Source organism: Hyperolius riggenbachi, chromosome 3 (genome assembly GCF_040937935.1).
Source record: "Hyperolius riggenbachi isolate aHypRig1 chromosome 3, aHypRig1.pri, whole genome shotgun sequence".
NCBI classification, from domain to species: Eukaryota; Metazoa; Chordata; class Amphibia; order Anura; family Hyperoliidae; genus Hyperolius; species Hyperolius riggenbachi.
This window is the reverse complement of record NC_090648.1, coordinates 426,851,433-426,872,354: the sequence shown is the minus strand read 5'-3', so window position 1 is coordinate 426,872,354 and position 20,922 is coordinate 426,851,433. Positions and strand designations below refer to the sequence as shown.

The 20,922-nt window shown below is 43.8% G+C and overlaps 1 protein-coding gene across 2 annotated transcripts in view; it reads left to right on the top strand.

Moving 5' to 3' along the window:
* LOC137564142 (aldo-keto reductase family 1 member D1-like) overlaps positions 1-20,922 on the top strand; it is a 93,283-nt gene that overhangs the window by 24,374 nt on the left and 47,987 nt on the right. For both annotated transcript variants that reach the window (XM_068277583.1, XM_068277582.1), the window contains exon 2: positions 15,663-15,830. In XM_068277583.1, the coding sequence (XP_068133684.1) occupies positions 15,663-15,830 (168 nt within the window). The remainder of the gene's footprint in view (positions 1-15,662; positions 15,831-20,922) is intronic.

Here is a 20,922-nt window from a genome sequence, read left to right as displayed (position 1 = left end):
TCATCTAAAACCTAATTTTAAACGAGTGGTTCAAGTTATTGTTTTTGATCAGGCATCAATCATTTGATCGATATTTGGCACAAGAAGATATTGATCTCCAGATCAAGTGCCAGGCCAGCATTAGATTGTTAGGGGCAGAGATTTAACCAGCTGTAAAATTGCCTTGCGCAGATAGGTGCATGTACATAGTCATTTCAGTAGCGTTTATGCAAACTACATTATGAGTATTCTGCACACTACATGAGCAATGTCAGTTGCGTCATTAGCCCAATACCATTATGTAGTTGGCGAAAATGCTGGTAAAATGTGAACTTCCACATAAGCAGCCTATGGTCTTACTTAAAAACGTTTTGTAATGCAAGATGTACTTTAATAAAGCCTGGAGTCTGAAGTAACTGATTACTTTTCCTAGGTTACACCAGCTCAGCAGCAAAATGAATGAATGTTATGCTTGATTTGGAGTGGGGAGAATCATTCAGGTATTTAGCATCCAGGGGGTTGTGGTAAGCTTTGGGAGGAAGTGCAGCATTTTGCACCAGAAGGGCTAAGCTTTAGAGGCAAGTTTTGGTGGGAAAGTATTAACCACTTGTGCCCACACTACAGTATAATCACATTCTCTCTCCTACCAGTTGCAGGAGGATGTGATTGTTAGTCTGCAGCGCCAATGAGTATAGCAAGCTTGCTAGCACGTGTGTTCATCACCCAGGGTAACAAGTAGGGCACTAACTCTCACCCAGGGCAACAAGTAGGGTACTAACCGGGCACTGACTCCCCCCCTCCCCCACCGCCAGAGATTGGCAGATGAAGAAGCATGGCTGTAGGTTCTCATTCCTCCTGCTTCCTGCGGTGGTCAGCTCTCTTCCATCACTTTTGTTGGCATGTACCAGGTCCTGGCTTGATGGTGCCAAGTAAATGCGAGTGGCCTGGCATCATTATAAGCAAGGGGAGAGAGCTAATTGTCGCAGGAAACAGGAGGGGTGAGAAATACTTACAGCCATGCTTCTTCAGCTGCCGATCTCTGCGGGTGGGGCGACCACTAGACTACCAGGGAAACAGGGATAACCATTAGACTACCAGGGAAATGGCTACAACTTAGACTACCAGGGTATCAAAGCTAAAGTGAAAGTTTGCCACTAGATAGCATAGAGGATCCACAAAGGTGAAGGGGATACCACTTTCCTGCCAGGGAATGCTTAACAGGGGAGTGCATATTCCACTAGACTACCAGGGATTGTGGAGAGTACAACTAGACTACCAGGGAATGTTTAAAAGGGAGAAAGGACGACCACTCGACTATCAGGGAATGCCTTAATGGAAGAGGACCATTAGACTAATAGGGAAAGCTGCTCCGATGGAGTGGGCAAGTAGAATAGCAGGCAATGCCTTAAAGGGGCGACCACTAGACTACCAGGGAATGCCCTAAAGAGAAATGGGGGACCCCAAAAAATATGAATGGGAAGGGGACCGCTAAAGAATGCTATAAATAAGATGGCGGGACCTCTAGATCACCAGGGCAAGCTATAAAAAAAATGAGGGGACTATTACTATGGAAATACTGTTTTGCCACCTGCTTTAATTAACCCCACCCACTTTTGAAACCACAATCCCTGCATAATAAATCAACTAACTACATTCTCTATAGACGTTTCATGTGTGGGGGCTGTGCAAGACTTTAGAGTGAAGAGATGTGCGAGGGATGTGGCTGCTTATCACTAAGGGCTCTTTAGTGTGATTCAGGGGCTGCAGGCAAATTTACTTGATTGTAGGCCATTGCCTAGAATCCAGCTGCGGGTTAAAACAACGACACAGATTTTGATATATTGGTGTGGTGAGGACTGACCCTTCAGAAGTACTTTTATCTAGCTGGGCTGCCAGCAACCAGCTGAATCCTTTCCAGGCCTTCCAATAATAATGGGGAAAGAAATAAAACATTTGCAGACAGAGTCAAGCATTTATTTTTTTGCCTGCATTAGTGGAAATTGGCAAGCTTCCCTTAATGTTCAAGGATTTCCTCAAAGTTCCAGCAAGCCCTGCAGCTGGGACAGTTAAGCCGGGGTTATGGTTTAACCCACGCAGTGTTTAACATAGAAGCAAAATGTATGTTCCATGTAGCTATAGTAGCACGTGTTCTAAGATTAGAACTACATGTGCAGAAGTGGATATATGAACACCGCACCCATGTGTGCTCATCACAGTTATTAGCATGGAGCTGGTTCCTGTAACAGCTTATGCTCCATTTGGAAGGATATTTGCTAGATTTGGAACATGGCTGTAAGATTTGTTCCCAGTCACACACAAGAGCACCGGTGAGGTCAAGCAATGACAAGGTCTGGCTCACTGTCAGTGTTAATCCCAAAGGTGTTTGATGGGATTCAAGTCTGGACTCTATGGAGGCCAGCTGAGTTCTTCCACATCAAACTTAGTACTTTGTTCTTTATAAACCGTGCTTTGCGCACAGGGACATGGTCATTCCCTTAATTCTCAACGTGCTAGTACAAAGTTGGAAGCAAGTTACGTTATATGCTATTGTTTGCTGGTCATTAATACTTGAATTTAAGTGGAAGTAAATATTCATTGTTCATTACTCATAGCTCAGAATGAGGTTAACGCATACTGATGTGCACAGAATGCAGTGGTAGTCACAAACTTTCTGCAAAGTCTGTAGCTACAGACCACCATGCTTCATATACAGTGGGTTGCGAAAGTTTGGGCAACCTTGTTAATAGTCATGATTTTCCTGTATAAATCGTTGGTTGTTACAGTAAAAAATGTCAGTTAAATATATCATATCGGAGACTTACACAGTGATATTTGAAAAGTGAAATTAAGTTTATTGGATTTACGGAAAATGCACAATAATTGTTTAAATAAAATTAGGCAGGTGCATAAATGTGGGCACTGTTGTCATTTTATTGATTTCAAAACCTTTAGAATTAATTACTGGAACTCAAATTGGCTTGGTAAGCTCAGTGACCCCTGACCTACATACACAGGTGAATCCAATTATGATAAAGAGTATTTAAGGGAGTCAATTGAAAGTTTACCTCCTCTTGTAATTTTCTCTGAAGAGTAGCAACATGGGGGTCTCAAAACAACTCAAATGACCTGAAGACAAAGATTGTTCGCCATCATGGTTTAGGGGAATGATGCAGAAAGCTGTCTCAGAGATTTCAGCTGTCTGTTTCCACAGTTAGGAACATATTGAGGAAATGAAAGACCACAGGCTCAGTTCAAGTTAAGGCTTGAAGTGGCAGACCAAGAAAAATCTCGGATAAACAGAAGCGACAAATGTTGAGAACAGTCAGACTCAACCCACAGACCAGCACCAAAGACCTACAACATCATTTTGCTGCAGATGGAGTCACTGTGCATCGTTCAATCATTCGGCACACTTTACACAAGTAGATGCTGTATGCGAGAGTGATGCAGAGGAAGCCTCTTCTCCGCCCACAGCACAAATTGAGCCGCTTGAGGTATGCTAAAGCACATTTGGGCAAGCCAGCTTCAGTTTGGAATAAGGTGTTGTGGACTGATGAAACTAAAATCTAGTTATTTGGGCATAACAAGGGGCGTTATGCATGGAGGAATTAGAAAACAGCATTCCAAGAAAAACACCTGCTACCTACAGTAAAATATGGTGGCGGTTCCATAATGCTGTGGGGCCGTGTGGCCAGTGCATTGACTGATAATCTTGTCAAAGTTGAGGGACGCATGGATTCCACTCAGCATCAGCAGATTCTGGAGACCAATGTCCAGGAATCAGTGACAAAGCTGAAGCTGCGTCGGGGCTGGATATTTCAACAAGACAACGACCTAAACACTGCTCAAAATCCACTAAGGCATTCATGCAGAGGAACAAGTACAACATTGGCCATCTCAGTCCCCCGACCTGAATATAATTGAAAATCTGTGGTGTGAGTTAAAGAGAGCTGTCCATGCTCGGATGTCATCAAACCTGAATGAACTAGAGATATTTTGTAAAGCAGAATGGTCCAAAATACCTATAAGTAGAATCCAGACTCTCATTGGAACCTACAGGAAGCGTTAGAGGCTGTAATTTCTGCAAAAGGAGGATCTACTAAACAGAGGTCCCCAAACTTTTTCGGTCAAGGGCCGGGTCAACGTACTTCAGACTGATGGGGGGCCGGAACATACATAAAATTATGTTGAAAAACATTACATTGAATCTAGGTATTGATTCCCCCCAATCATGCCCTGAGGAGAACTCTCAACAGCAGACATTCAGTCATGCGGTGCCCAAAGAAACTCTTTGGGTACCAGACTGTGAAGCATACCCAGGTGACAAGAAGTTACTCAGCAGTGTCACCTGATGCAGAATTGGATTGGAAGCCAGTGAATTACTGCTTATTGGCTTCTACAGTATGTGGATGGGTGGGGCCAGCACTGCTATTCTATATGTGGGCCGCATCCATAAGTTATAGATTTTGTGTTTGGAGGGCCAGTGCAAAAGCCTCGGTGGGCCGCATCAGGCCCACTGGCCTTAGTTTGAGGACCACTCAACTAAATATTGATTTCATTTCGTTTTTGTGGTGCCCACATTTATGCACCTGCCCAATCATGTTTAAACAATTATTGCACACTTTCTGTAAATCCACTAAACTTTATTTCACTTCTCAAATATCACTGTGTGTGTCTTCTATATGATATATTTAACTGACATTTTTTATTGTAACAACCAACGATTTACTGTATACAAGAAAATAATGACGATCAACAAGGTTGCCCAAACTTTTGCATCCCACTGTAACCTTTAGATGAGCTCAAGAACAATTTATAGAAAGCTTTGTGGAATTGGCTTCCATGGCTGAGCAACTGCATCCAAGCTTTCTATCACCAAGTGCAATGCAAAGTGTCAGATGCAGTGGTGTGAAGCATGCTGCCGACTCTAGAGCATACATGTGAAACTCCGGCCCACGAGCCAAATCTGGCCCTCAGAGCCATTAAATTTGGGGAAAGTGTTTTCCCCACTTTGCATTATGTTTGGCCCACTCTAGACCACCAGGGAAGCTATATTGGAGGTGAAGCCCTTTAACACCAGGGAAGCCATATGGGGAGGTAGGGGGAAAGCACTAAACACTAGGAAACTGTAAAGGGGAGGGTAAGGGTCTCTAGATACCCAGGAACTGTATAGAGGAGAAAGGACCAGTAGACACCAGAGAACTTTATAAGGGAGGAAGGTGGCCAGTAGACATTGAGGTTGCCCCGCGACTAGGTCCCAGTGTACAATTTTGGCTCGCAGCTAGGTCCCAGTGTACAATTTTGGCCCGCGACTAGGTCCCAGTGTACAATTTTGGCCTGCGACTAGGTCCCAGTGTACAATTTTGGCCTGCGACTAGGTCCCAATGTACAATTTGTATTTTTTTACACCCCTGCTCTAGAGTAGTGTATATGTGTTCTAGAGGGACAGTCATGCTTCTTTATCTAGCAATCTGATGGATGAGTCTAGGTATGGCAGATGCCAAGAGGAATGGTTCTTGACTGCATTGTGCCAAGTGAATTTTGGTGGAGGGGGATTATGGTCTAGGGTTGTTTTTCAGAGATTGGTCTAAGCCCATTAGTTCCAGTGGAAGGAATTCTGAATGTAGGGTATAAAGATTTGATGATATTATGCTCTTAACTTGGCGCTTCTTTCCTATTCCAGTGTGACTGCTCACCGGTGCACAAAGCAAGGTCCATGAAGACATGGATGGGTTATATGGTGTGGAGGAACTTAAATAGCCTACCCGGAGCTCTGACGGCAACTCAGTAGAACAGTGTTCCCCAACCCTGTCCTCAAGGCCCACCAACACTGCATGATTTGCATGAATGCACAGAGGTAGCTAATCGGTTCTGCTGCAACACTAAGGCCCTGTTTACACTTTATCAGTTGCTCTCAGTTATAACTGAACTGATGTTTAAAGTAATGCCCATGTTTTCCTATGGCACCTTTCGCGCTTAACGCGTTTTAACTGAAATCTTATTCACAATGCACTGCTATGGAGAAGAAGAAAAAACGCATATTAACTGATTAACTGTAAACAAGGCCTAATTACTCCACCTGTGACTGTGTGTGGTTTCCTGCAAAACATGTTCTGGTGGACCTTTAGGACAGGGTTGGGGAACTCTGCAGTAGAACACCTTTATGATGAATTAGAGCTGAGACTACGAGCCAGGCTTTCTTGTGCAAGGTCAGTTCCTGATGGTCTACAATTCCCATAAACACACTCCTAAACCTTGTGGAAAGCCTTTCCAGAAGAGATGAAGCTATTATAGCTGCAAAGTTTGGGCCAACTCTATATGAAAGCCGGTGGACTAAGAATGTGATGTCATTAAAGTTCATGTATGTGTTAAAGCAGGCACCTAATTCTTTTGTCAATATAGTTTAGGTCTTTAGGACATATTGTTTACCATATCAACAATATTCTTATGCGCTGTTGTTGCTCCCAAACGTAATATAAGATCCTAGTGCGGTGCTCGGAGTCCCCTTTTAGCAACTCCAATGCCCGTGTGCATGTATAAAGAGATAAAGCAGAGAAAAGGGGACTCCCTCAGTTGTAGGATCATATGCAAGTATAGTGCTTTAATAAAATCCAAATTAATACAATTATGCTAAGTATCACTAACTTTTGTGGGTCCTAATTCCTTTACGACACACCGGCAAAAAACGATTCCCATGCTTAGTGGTACTCCTCATACGATCCACCAACTCTCCAGATCTTCAATGCTTGCTCTCACCCGATCGGTTTCAGCTAGTGCTGTCATCAGGGGTATACAGTGTTTACCATAAACATTTTCAAATAATATTATAAGTAAGAACTAGACAGTATGGGAATGGAATATGAATAGAGGGGATACTTTTCTAAATCCCAGAGTTTTTTGTTTAGCCACGCACCATCGCATAGTGGTTTGGCCCGTTCTATGTAGAGGGTAATACTAGCAATGATTTGGGGATTGCTGACTGAGTGATCTGCAGATAGCTTCAGCAGCGACATCAAAGCGGAAACTAAACAGACATGGCTAGCCGAGTGCACAGATGTTGCCATATTACTACTGAAGATTAGTCAGGAGCAAATCATTTTTATTATTTTACCCTTATCAAGACAAGAACGATCTGTAGCACCAGCAGCTTGTCTGAATCACCTCATGCACTCTGGTTAATTAATATCATAAGGGGGAGAGGGTTCTTTTGTTCTTATTTCTTTTGTTCTTTCTTCCTCTAAACGTATGGAGGATGATTTTTTTTTATTTTAAATCAACTTTCTTCAGTTCTCCTATACAATGCAGGCAGTAATAGCAAACATCAAGGATGTAGTTATGCAGTTGGCACATAGGCAATGTTCTGCTGGAATAATGTTTTGGGGTTGTTTCTTTGGGGGGGGGGGGGGGGGGGGGGGCGGGTCAAGGACAAATCTATTGATGCAGAAGAACTTTTTTTTATTACTTATGCCATCAAAGTGATCTAAATATATATTCTTTTATTTCATAATAATATAAAAACTTCCTTTGGGTAATATTTTTATCAATAATTGTTTAATTATTAAGGCATTTTACAGGGGGAAAAATAAATGTAAATGCAGAAAATAAACAGTTTTTCATTTTTTCACCCTTCTAATCTTACCATGACAAGTGCCAACAATTAAAAAAAAACCTCAAAATATATTCTTAGGCTTATTTTGGTTAAAATGATACCATATATGCCATATTTCTATACCAGTTGTCCATGTAGTAGACTGTTATCGCCAGCCTGTGTGTCTGTAGTAATTGAATGCGATCTCTCGGGCGTACAATTTGGGGACCCCAGTGCTGTACAGGTACATTGCTAGGCAGCAGGACAGCAATGCTTCTTTACAGAATTAGGGCCTCGAACTGTCACCTTAGTGATCACATCCGATCGCTCCGGGTGGCAGTCATTTCAGGTGTCAACAGATGTTTTCATTGCATTGCGTTATTGCAGGGTAACCCTCGTCAATGAAAGTCTATGGGGCTGTTCATCCCTGACTGGTGCGATGAAAGTGACGTTTTTGCTTCACAGCCAATGCTAGGGCATCCGCACATTGGCCGCTGGCTTGCGTGGCAACGTGCGGTGGACTGTAAGTCATTTAAGTCTATGGCGATGCAGCTTTTTTTTAAAAAAACGATTTGCGTTGGTTTTGTGGCGCGCATTTGCAGAAACATATTTTTTTCAATACACTTCTGTGCAATTCGTTTTTCCGCCACAAGAAGAGAGCCTAACCTCTGGCTTGGATTTCAGCCAGAAATGGGATTACCACGCATTAACGTTGAAATTACCCAAAGACTGTTTTTAATGTTGCGTTGCGATCATCCGACTGCAGCGCTACCCCCTGTTCACAGTGACATTTTAGGCCCCTTTTACACCAGCATGGTAAACCTGTGTTATATTACCCTATTTTGCTGCAAAAGCAATGAGTCTACAGAGACTTATAGAGACTTTCACACTTATTGCGGTATGTTTGTGGTGTGCCGGAAGTATCTGAACCGGCACAATAGCAACAGGTCACTTAATGCGCAGCGATAGGGGTAATGTAAGTCTATGGGTGACGCATGTAGTGTAAACGACAGAGCGCGGTGCGTCATGGCACTGGCACAGACCAACGGGAATCCCAGAGATGTACTTCCTGCCCAGCAGGGGGCGGCGCTATGCATATGACCATGTTGGCGCACTCGACGCAAAGTCATGTTTGTCATTTTTGCGTTGCAGTGGAATGCGGCAGGAGCATTTCATCCCCACCATTGCAGTGTAAAACCGGCCTCAATTAAAAACTATAGTGCCCAGTTACTCAACGGGCTTCTTCCAGCCCCCAGAAGTTTTCCAAGCGTACAAGCGCACAGAGGTGGCTTTTAAGTGTTTAAGCAAAAAACACAAAGTTTTAACACCTTCATTACTAAAATTAGAAAATTAAGAGCCCATTTCCATTGGCTATGTTCTGATCCTGAAATCGCATCGCATTTGCCTTGTCCTAAACGCAAACGTAGTGCATTCTGGCTTTCTAGATTTAAGTTTATGGGAGCGCCAAAACAATAGCATAGCAAGTGATAATATGCAGTTTTCTTGAAATTTCCCTATGCTGCCTGAAGCACTTCTTTTCACCTTCGGGAAGGGCAATAAAACTGTGGATAATGTAGATAGGATGAACGATTACGCTGAATCACATGAAAAACCGTGTTTGTAAATTAGTTTCCAATTGCAATCAGATCACAGCGGGACTGCGACCATGATCTCAGTTTGCAGTCGAGACAGGCTTTTACTTGTCCAGAATGAGTACAGAAAATCTAGAACAGGTACAACTGTGGAGGAGAGAGGAACAGGGATTTGGCCACCAAACAGGCACATTCAGTCTAAAAACAGGGACAGTTTTGAGCTTTGCATGAGGGTGGTGAAGGAAGGGAGCTGCACTTAAAAGCGGATGGCTGTAGGAAATGCGGGAGCAGGAAAAAAGGGCACCGGCTGAGGGTGGACAAAAAGGGCGCCGCCATAGACTTTAATGCAATTATCGTTAATATGGCAAAAAAAGCATGAAAAAGGGCGCCGCGAAAAATGTTGTTAATAAGATTATAACATTATAGTTTTTGAGGTAGTTATCATTTTAGAAGTTTATAACGGTATAGTTTTTGTCATATTATTTCGTTAATAAGTACAGATTTTAATTTTTCAAAGGTATTATCATTAATATATATATATATATAAAGGTGATTCTGCAGAGGGAGTGGTTAGTGTTAGGCAACACCAAGGGGAGTGGTTAAGGTTAGGCACCACCTAGGGGGCGGTTAGTTTTAGCTTTAGGCAACACCAGAGGGGGTGGTTAGGGTTAGGCACCACCGGGGTGGTGGTTAGGGTTAGGCACCGCCGGGGGGGTGGTTAGGGTTAGGCACCACCAGGGTGGTGGTTAGGGTTAGGCGCCACTAGGGGAGTGGTTAGTTTTAGGCACCACCAGGGCAGGGTTCTGTGTGAGGGTAGGGTTTAGTTAAGCAGTATTGACAAAAAACGTTATGACATTTAACGTTAATATTTATTCGTTATTATTTCTCATTTATTTTTGCAACAGTAATTATAGTTAATAAAGCTTGAAAACGATGATTCTCGTTAGCAAATTTCGTTAACACCGGGCGCCAAATTCGTTAATAACCCGGGCCCTTTTTTCACAGCGCCCTTTTTTCATGCACGCGGAAATGCAGAGGGGCTGTACACAGAATATGAGGCTATACAGTGTTATGGGGTAGAGAGCTGCATGTGAAAAAGGTAAAAAATTCTGTCCAAGACGAAATTGAGAGGTTTATATGGTAGATGTGGGATGCTGTATGTGGATAGGAAAAAAAAGTATAAATTGAGACGCTGTCAGTGAGATGCAAATCATTCAGTTCAGAGTTGATGCAAGTTTTATGTAGCTTGAGGCCAGTTTCACACTGTGTATTGAAGGTAGCGGTGTGGTGCATGGACCACACCGCCAAAAAACAGGGATTATTAACGCGGTAATCCCCGTCTGGTAGCAGGCCATACAGGAAATGATGCTCTCTAGCGCTCACTTCCTGTGGCCGAATCGATGATGTGCGCAGAAGTGTATTGCTAAAATATGCTTCCGCTCATGCACGACACGTAGAACTTGCAACGGTAGTTTTAAAACGCACAGTGCCATAGACTCCCCTGTAGCTACACTACTGCTACAAACTGAAATAAAAACACTTGATTGATGAACTTTCAGCTGGTTTGTGGTAATCTTTTGGGTGGGCACTATCTATGTTTCACCCTGCTGCAGACTGGCATTGAGTGGAACAGCAGCAATCCCACCCGCACTGTTTGTTGTTTCCATGTTAGCAGCTGTGTCACATGTTTAGGTCGTGTTTTTAAAACATTTTGGAGCAGATTTTCAAAACAGGGTTTTCAGTTGCAGTTGTCAAGCTAAAAATATATCTTTGGGGCACTCATCTGTGATTTGTTGTAGCTCTTCCAGTCTCTCACTTGATACACTCAATATTGAACTCAGACCTCAGTTCTAAGGTTCATCCCATATAAGCTTACGCAGTGTTGATGTTGCGCTCACAGTTCTAAGGTCAGACCATGTAGCAGTTTTGTTTTCTTTTTCCATGTTTATGTAATCATTAATGAAAGTAGATCAGGTAACAGACAGGTAGACATAAACATTTGAGTATCCACAGACAGGCATTTCTAGCAAGCAGCACAGGCAGCTGCCTCCATGCATAGAGCCACACATTACGCAAATTGTTTTCAAGACTTTTAACATAAATTAATAAGCATGTATCCCGTCCTATGCATGCACAATTATCTAGCACTTAACCCCTTCTCTTTGTGCAACTCACCATTTACCGTAACTACTTTGCCAGCAGAGCCAAACCCTTTTTCTGCCTGAACAGCACTTTCCCCATTCTTTGCCTCAACAGCTGCCCACCACTTAATCCCTCCCCTCGCTGCTCACTGAGCATGTAAACCCTGCTCCTTCTGTACAGCTACTCAGAACTGTCCTATTGCCTGCCTGCACAGCTTCCCACCACTTCACCATTTTCTGCTAGCCCAGCCTTCCAGTACTTAGCACCATATCAATCTGCACAACTGTCATCATTCAGCCACTTCTCTGCCTGCATAGCTGCCAGCATTTAACCTCTTTGTTTGCCTGCACAGCTTCCAGCATTGAATCCCTTCTCTGCATACACAACTGCTAGCATGTAACCCCTTTGCTGCCTGCTCAACTTTTAGCATTTAAACACTTGTCTTCCTGCATGTTTGCCAGAATCTAACCCCTTCTCTCTTTGCCCAACCCACACAAGCAATAGAACACAGCAGTACATGCATCCAGCTACATTTGAAATTGGTCAGCAGGTGCTCGTCAGCCAATCAGGATGCACTGTCATACACCCTTTACCTGCCATACCACATCTAGCAGCCATTAGCATTCAGGTGGGAGGCTTCAGTTGGACGCCATCGCAAGATTGCATCGCTAGCAGGACCGCCCCATGCAGGCATCCCTCCCACAGGGGTCCCTCCCTAACCGCTCACCTGTCCGCCATGTCCTAGAGTTGAAAGAAAACGTTTAAAAACACACGATTGGTTCACACAATGGCCAGGGGCCCCGGACCCCTCTCACTGGCTGGGGCCCCAAGGCCAACACGCGATACCTGGAGGTGAGTGCAGGTGGGCCTGGACCTCTCACACCCAGGCTCTGGACCTCTCACATCCAGAAAACCCACCAACACGGCCTCCATACTAAATGCTAAATCCAACACACACAAGCAATAGAACACAGCAGTACATGCATCAGCTACATTTGAAATTGGTCAGCAGGTGCTCGGCAGCCAATCAGGATGCACTGTCATACACCCTTTACCTGCCATACCACATCTAGCAGCCATTAGCATTCAGGTGGGAAGCTTCAGCTGACCAATTTCAAATGTAGCTGGATGCATGTACTGCTGTGTTCTATTGCTTGTGTGTGTTGGATTTAGCATTGAGTATGGAGGCAGTGTTGGTGGGTTTTCTGGATGTGAGAGGTCCAGAGCCTGGGTGTGAGAGGTCCAGGCCCACCTGTACTCCCCTCCAGGTATCGCGTGTTGGCCTTGGGGCCCCGGCCAGTGAGAGGGGTCCGGGGCCCCTGGCCATCGTGTGAACCAATCGTGTGTTTTTAAACCCCTTCTCTCTTTGCTCAGCTGCCAGCATTTAATCCCTTTGCCCGTGCAGCTGCCACCATTTAACAACTTCTCTACCTGCCCAGCTAGCAGCATTTAAACTGTTATTTAACCTGTCCTCTGCTTGCACAAGTACATTTCAGGCAGGGTGAGTTAGAAGCAGAAGAGAGGGGATTTCAGAGGGGTCACCAAAACTGGGTGTGGTTACTAATGGCAAGTAAAGCTGCAACTTTCTGCTGCACCATCACAATGTTTCTCCCACTATAATGCCCCATTATAGTTCCCACCCATTTTAGTATTGTGTTTCACCCTATATAGTATCTCTTATTATCATGATGCCGACTTTAATGCCTCTTTCAGGGGGGAGACTGAACTGCCTGCACAACTTCCAGCATTTAACCCCTTTGCTGCCTGCACAGCTGCCAGCATGTAATACCTTTGCTGCTTGCACAGGGGCTAGCCTTTAACTCCTTTGATGCCTGCACAGATTCTAGAATTTAAACACTTCTCTGCCTACACAACTGCCAGCATTTAACCTGTCCTCTGCCTGCACATGTACATTTCAGGCAGGGCTGAGTTACAAGCTGAAAAGAGGGGATTTCTGAGGGGTCACCAAAACTCAATCAAATTGCAGTATTGCACTGCTCCATGCAGTACACTGCTATGGTCCAGTCATCGACAACTGCTTCTGCTCCCACCCATGATTTTCAGCCTGTTGCTTCTGATGCTATGGAGGGGGGTGAATGGATGACGGTGCTGTGCACAATTGAGAGAGGTAAGGAGGGGCAATTTGTATAGCGTGAGAGGAGCCTTAAGGTGAGCACTAACGGACCAATTTCTAGCGAAAAATCATTCAAGCAATCAGATAATTCTGATCGGATGTGATCGGATTGGTTGTAAATAATGTCGGTTGATGGGCAAAACTGATTACGAACGATAATAAAAACAGTCGTCTGATTGGATTTTTGTTGAACCAAAATTTGTATTTTTTTGTTGGTTGTGATAGATAGGAAGCAAAGATTCGTTTGTTGATGGTGTCGTGAACGATTTATTACAATATTTCACTTTCGCTCTAAAGATTTTTCACTAGAAATTGGATAGTTAGTGGCCACCTTTAGGGCCCTTTTTCAGTTACTGCGCTGGTACATGTTAGTAGTATACTATTTTTTTCTCCATAGCAGTGCATTGTGAAAAAGCTGTCAATTAAAAAGCTTATAGCGTGAACTGAGCCATACGTAGGAAAACATGGACATTACTTTGAAAATCAGTTGTCTTTCACTTACAACTGAGAACAACTGATTAAGTTTAAAAGGACCCTTAGAGTTGAAAAAGTGAGTACTTTCTTTTTCTCGTGACTGTATATTTATAGACATCTGCTCACCATTCACATGTCTGCTAGATTAGAATATGAGGACGAAGGACTCTTGTCTCTTCAATAAACCATCAGCCTTAGAATTACGCCTTCAGCTTCTTTATCACATGGACACCTAAAAGAAAAAAATTAGAAAGATTCCATTTGTTTTGAACTGAAATGGGAAAATATTTCTGTGCTTTGTGGGGCAGTCAGCATCTCTCTAGAAGCCCTCTGTGGAGCACAACCGGTGTTCTATAATCTTATGATGACCAGCAGGGGCAGAAGCGTTTGACCTCAGTAACATTAACCCACATGATGCTACATCGTGTTCCAGATGGAATCAACATTAAGATGCTTCTCACTAGCAGAGTGTAATGATTACCCTGCGGAGATATTCTCCACCTTATTCAGGGCCCGCAATAACCCAATTTGAAAGTGAGAATATTTCCATTAGTGCTGGAATGAGGTCCTCTAGCTCCAAGGGCAAGTCCACCTCCACCTGCATAATACATCATTATTAGTGTGCATGTGTATAGTGCTGATGTCTTCCACTTTACATATATAAGTATGTGCATGTAGGCATGTCACTAACTGCCCCTCTGAGGAGATTACAATCTAATCCTTACCATAGTCATTGTCCGATCCATTAGCCGCCGGATCAGCCCCGGCGCGGCCCCGCTTGTCCGCGCGTGCGAGCGAATCGATTGCCGCTCGTCCACCGCCGGCGGTCCTTATCAGCCACTCGATTCCCTGCCATTGTCCACCGGCAGGAATCGAGCGGGCGCGGGTCGAGCGGCATGATCGGGCCAGCTGAATATTATCAGCTGGCCGGATCAGCTGGTCGATACACAGTACAGAAACTTACCGTGTATCCCCAGAATAATAGTGGGCATAAACGGGTCGACCGGCGGCTCGATTAGCCGCCGTATCGAACCCAGCCACGGCCCCGCCTTGTGCGCGTGGATCGATTGCCGCTCGTCCCCGCCGGCGGTCCTTATCAGCCGCTTGATTCCCTGCCATTGTCCGCCGGTGGGAATCGAGCGGGTGCGGGTCAAGCGGCATGATCGGGCCAGCTGAATATTATCAGCTGGCCGGATCAGCTGGTCGATACACGGTACAGTGTATCCCCAGCATAAGGTGTTTGTTTGGTTTTTTTTTTTTGGGGGGGGGGCGGGGGGATTACCTCTTCTGTATGTTTTTCGGGTGTAGGAGGAAACCGGAGTACCCAGCAGTACCAGGAAAACAACACAAGCACAGTACTCCTTTTGTCAGGATTCGTGTCCTCAGATGGAAAACTACTCTCACTCTCACTCCTATATTCTTTCTAGATCTCATGCATCCTTGTTGGAATGTCCAGGACCGCGCTCCATATTTTTTTTCCCCTAGAGATCTATATTACTTGCTTTTGCCGCCACTGCTTGGCATTGAGTGGGGCTGCATACTTTAATGTTGAACATTGCTCTAAATACCTTCTCAAGAACTTCCTTTCCCAGCTGTATTCCACTTAGTGTGGGAATTGCTCGGACTAGATTTCTGCATTGGTGCTTGGCATTTTGGCTACACAAGTAGACATCAGTTTGTGTCTCAGGAATTTGACACTAGTTTTATTGATTTTGGTGTTTGTCCCTTATGTCATATGTCATTTTATTTGCAGACCCCCAAAGGAACTTGCCTGGAGGCGGTGAAATTGGCCATAGACATTGGATACCGGCACTTTGATGGGGCTTTCGTCTATTATAACGAGCACGAGGTGGGGCAGGCAATCCGAGAGAAGATAGCCGAGGGGAAGGTAAAGAGAGAGGACATTTTCTACTGTGGCAAAGTAAGTGGCATACTTTGAATAACTAGCTATTGAATCACAGCTCCCAACTGTCCCTTTTTTTGTAGGGACAGTCCCTCTTTGGAAATCTAATCCCTCTGTCACTCTTTCTTCCACATGTGTCCCTCTTTCAAGACTGATGTAAAGATCTATGTAATTATATGTATTTTTCTACAGAAAATGTGTTTAATTGACTCTAAACTTTATTCCCATCTTTTAAATGTATATATTACTTATTTTCAAATGTTAATATAAAGGAAAATGAACCATAATAGAAAGGACCAGTATAGTTTGAATTATAAAACAATATATTTTTCTTATGACATTGTTATGGTATGCGTGACTAGGGATGTGGCGGGGGCATGATTAGAGGTGTTGCTGGGTGGGATTAGGGGTTTAGCAGGGGCATGGCTTAAATGTCCCTCTTTCTTATCTCAAAAAGTTAAGAGGAATGATTGAATGCATTCAGTGGTGTGGATTCTTTACGCTGCAGGAAATGGGTTTGAAATTAAAATTTCTATGCAGCTCCCAAATCCCTTTATCCCCTGCAAAGTTACTAATGGATAGCAGAGGATACTCCGTTATGAACTATACATAATACTATTATTATCTGAGAAATAAGATTTTATTTACTGATTGAGGCCTCTTTCACAGTGCAACGTTAAAGTCGCACGTTAAACCAACACCTAACGTAGAATAACTCACAGCAATGCAAAATCAATGGCTTCTTCACAGTGCAGACGTTGCGTTGGTGTCTAACGCTGCACGTTAAATTAAAGTGCTGCATGTTGTGCGTTATACACGTTTTTAGCTGTGTTAGACTGTTTGCACATGCTCAGTAAGACTTGGCGACATACTCTTCATTGCCTGTATTTTCTACTGTATATGCTGTATGCATTGGTAACGCTGCATTGCCACTTTTTGGCCGCGTTGCGTTGTTAGTTTGCGGTGCGGCTTTAACGTCACATCAAACCGCAACGTCCTAATGTGAAAGTAGCCTTAACATAACAATAAACAGAGAAATGTGGCCCAGGATCATCCCAGTGCACATGCCAGTGACAATAGCGTCCAGTAGCATTATCATGTGATCAGTGTATACACAGAAAGTTTAAATTTGCCCATACATCTAGCGATGATGGGCAGCGTCGACCAAGAAACAAATCTCTTTCTGATTGAATCTGATTAGAGAGAGATCTGTTGGCTGCCCATACACCGCAGCCCGATTTCCGATCGGTTGTAGCATGAAAACTCTTGGGAATCGGCCGCCACATCTGTCACCTCTCCACTGCCCCCCTAGAGTATAAATGTGCCGCCTTGGTGTGCATTTATACATTACCTGTTCTGTGTTGCCCACCGCACTGTGCCCATCCATCTTCCGGTTCATCCTCTTCTGTTTGCACCTCACACGCCACGGGAGTTTTGCGCGTGACATGTGTGACGTCACACGCGACATGCTTTATACTCTGGCGGCGCGTGAGGCGCAAATGGAAGAGGAAGAACCGGAAGACGGATAGGTACCACGCGTTGGGCAACACAGAACAGGTAATGTATAAATGCACACTAGCGGGCAGTGGCGTTGGTTTTGTCGCTCATCCCAATATTGCTGCCATTATCCCCGGGCACCCAAACAACCACGACGGCTTCAAATCTTGCAGCATGTCCGATTGCTACATGCAACCAGATTCGGCCTAAAATTGGTCACATTGTCGATCAGGAATGCACTTGGCAGCACCGATTTTCATCCGATTCGATAATTATTGATTCAATAATATTTATCAAAACGGCTGAGCGATCGTCCGCCAAGTCGAGAGATATATGGCCACCTATAAATTTCTATGGTGAATGTAAGCAATCCTTGTGATAATGAATTCAACCTTATAGATGTATCACACACTGTATCTGTAACAGAGTAGGGACCAGAGCCCAAAGTAATCTGGTACGATGGAGAAGAGAGCAATATGGTGGAAAATTATGATAAATGCACAAAGTGATTCAAGACTGTAATCTTCACCTAGTGGGGCTGGTACAGCCTAAATGATAAGTCGTCATGCCAACAGCTGTTCATGATGCGCAGGCACATTACAAAGACAGACTGATTAGTACACAAATTGAAGGAAAAAGCAGTTCATGCACTCATTAGTCTGACAATTCAGGGATACCATCTTGTGCAGCGTGCTTTCCCTTCCTGTGTCTCCATGCGTGAGAAAGTAGTCCAAAGTTACTGTTTCAATGACAAAGATCACGTGGGCACCAGTAAAATGCATACCGGTGTGTTTAATAGCAAAAATTCAACATTCCAGAAGTCACAATAAAGGCAATACATCACCCTTCCCGGGTACATAGAGATACTTCGGTTGCCAATTGTTTCGCATTAAGCATACATCATCATGGACCGCTTGATGGCTCCGCACCACTGAATAGGCACTTTGCTATTATCTACTTCTGGGTGCGCTCACATACTCCCATCCGCCAATCAGGCTCCCCTTACGCATGACGAAAAACCACGCATCACAATGTACACGTGAGTGCACGCCATGTCAGCTTGACATGCTGCGTTTCAAATACCGGAAGTTATGCTCCAACTGAGTGCTCATCTGTATCCATGGAATTGGGGAGGAAAATCTCCTGTTTCAGCAGCCCTGCCTCACAGGAGGAAATCCTGTGTTAAAGGGGAGACCAGAACAGCAGAAAAGGGGCACTGATCAGGCATAAAGTTGCACTACATACTGTAGTTCTATAAGCACTGAAAACAGATAGTAACAGTTCTGGGACCCTGGGAAACCGGTGTCCCACAGAGAAGGTAAAAAACCCACCCGAGTGATACAAAAGAGGAAGCCAATTAGATTCCTGATAAAAAGGTTAGAAAGGAGAGGATTAATCTAATAATCCATAATACTTAACAATATACAAAAATGTTCTAATTTGCTTAAGCCTGCCACATTTACATTTAATATAAGACAGTAAAAGTACTTTCAATATTATTCATTGCCAATATTATTATTATTTAGTATTTATATAGCGCCGACATATTACGCAGCGCTGTACAGTGTATATATATATCTTGTCACTAACTGTCCCTCAAAGGAGCTCACAATCTAATCCCTACCATTGCCATATGTCTATATTATGTAGTGTAAGTACTGTACTCTTGGGCCAATTTTTTAGGGGGAGCCAATTAACTTATCCGTATGTTTTTGGAATGTGGAAGGAAACCAGAGTGCCCGGAGGAAACCCATGCAGACACGGAGAGAACATACAAACTCTTTGCAGATAGTGCCCTGGCTGGGATTCGAACCAGGGACCCAGCGCTGCAAGGCGAGAGAGCTAACCACTATGCCACCGTGCTGCCCAATAAACAAACATACTGTACAAAGACAGATTGAGATGTTGAGATTGCCCTAAGGTATCTGGAACTGAGGGGCCCTACTGTGGTAGCAATAGTATTAATCATCACCAAACTGTTCCTTCCCCCTGCTTACCTTACTGACACTGCTGCTGCCCTTGCCAGGCTTTAGTGCTCTAAATCAGTTGTTATGTATTGCAGAATATAATTTTGCCTTGTTAAAAAAGAAGGTATCTGTGATAATTTAGTTTAGAGTGAGCAACTGTTGTTTCGCATATTGCAACACCATAGCTCCCAACTGTCCCTTTTTCGGAGGGACAGTCCCTTTTTGGGAGCCCTGTCCCTCTGTCCCTCTTTCCTCCTCATTTGTCCCTCTTTCAGGACTTTGTCCCTCTTTCTATGTAAATATATGTATTTCTGTACTAAAAATGTGTTTGATTGACTCTAAACTTTATTCCCAACCTTTAAATTGATATATTACTAATTTTAAAATGTTAGTATGAAGGAAAATGATCCAGGATAGAAAGGATCAGTGTGGTTTGAATTATAAAACAACATATGTTTCTTATGAAATCTTTATGGTATGCATGACTAGAGGCGTGGTGAGGGCGTGACCAGGGGTGTGGCAGGGGTGTGGCTTAAGTGTCCCTTTTTCTCATCTCAAAAAGTTGGGATGTATGCAACACTCCCAAATGACATTTCTAGTAGTTCTGGGTCATGATGAGTTATCTGTGTATTCTGTTGTTATATATTGAGGGGGCCCAGTGTAAATCTTGCACTGGAGCCCATTGCTCCTTGGCTACGCCACAGCCTGTAGACTATGTAAATCCTCATCTTCTTTGACAATTGTGCACGATTTTTTCTAAATTACTTTCACATGACCTTAATGAGATCATTCAAGTCAAATAACTTTATTTGCAAGTGTTTAGAAACCTTTACTTATACATCTGTAATCTTTCATCTACCAATCACAGTCACGAAGGGATGCCAATACTTAGGAGAACTGATGGAGAGGCATGTGATCTGTTTGATCAGCTGATGATTTCCTGGTCATGAAACCAGGAAGTCATCACAGCAATCAGCACCTTACAAATCTATCAGCTGATCAAACTGATCACATGCTTCTCCATGAGTTCCCATAAGTATTGCCAGCAGAAAGTTCAGTAGCTATTATTATACTGCGACACCCCCGGTTACAAAAATCCCAGTGGAGTGAAAGAATGGATTATAGAAGGAACTGATATGCAAATAGCAGTTCTGCTGTATGTGAATGAGATGTCCGATATGTAGATGGTGCTGTTATGCGCAGCTATTAACTGCAGTGGAGGGTTGCCAAGCAAACCTATGGGGGAACTGTTAACCCAGCAGGCAGCAGCCACAGGAAGGGGATAGGAACAGCTACTTGCTATGACCTCGGATCACCAGTATATGAGGCAGAAGACAGACTTGTACTACGCACAGCCATGGACTGCAGAGGGGCTTGGCAGGGAGCAGGAGGAAGCATGTGGAAGCTGTCAGAACAGCAGTGAGTAGCAAAGTGGTAGTCATGTACATACAGACAGCACAGAGGAAGCACATGGAAGCAATAGAGAGCCAGGTGTCTGCAGACCACTGGGGGGAACGCTGTATTATGGACACATTGTAATGATAATATTGATTAGGGAAAACTTGGAAATAGTTTATCAAAATTCGGTTGTAGTCTTAGCTTGCAGAATTAGACTCCCAGTAATAAATCTCAGGCACGATGCTAAC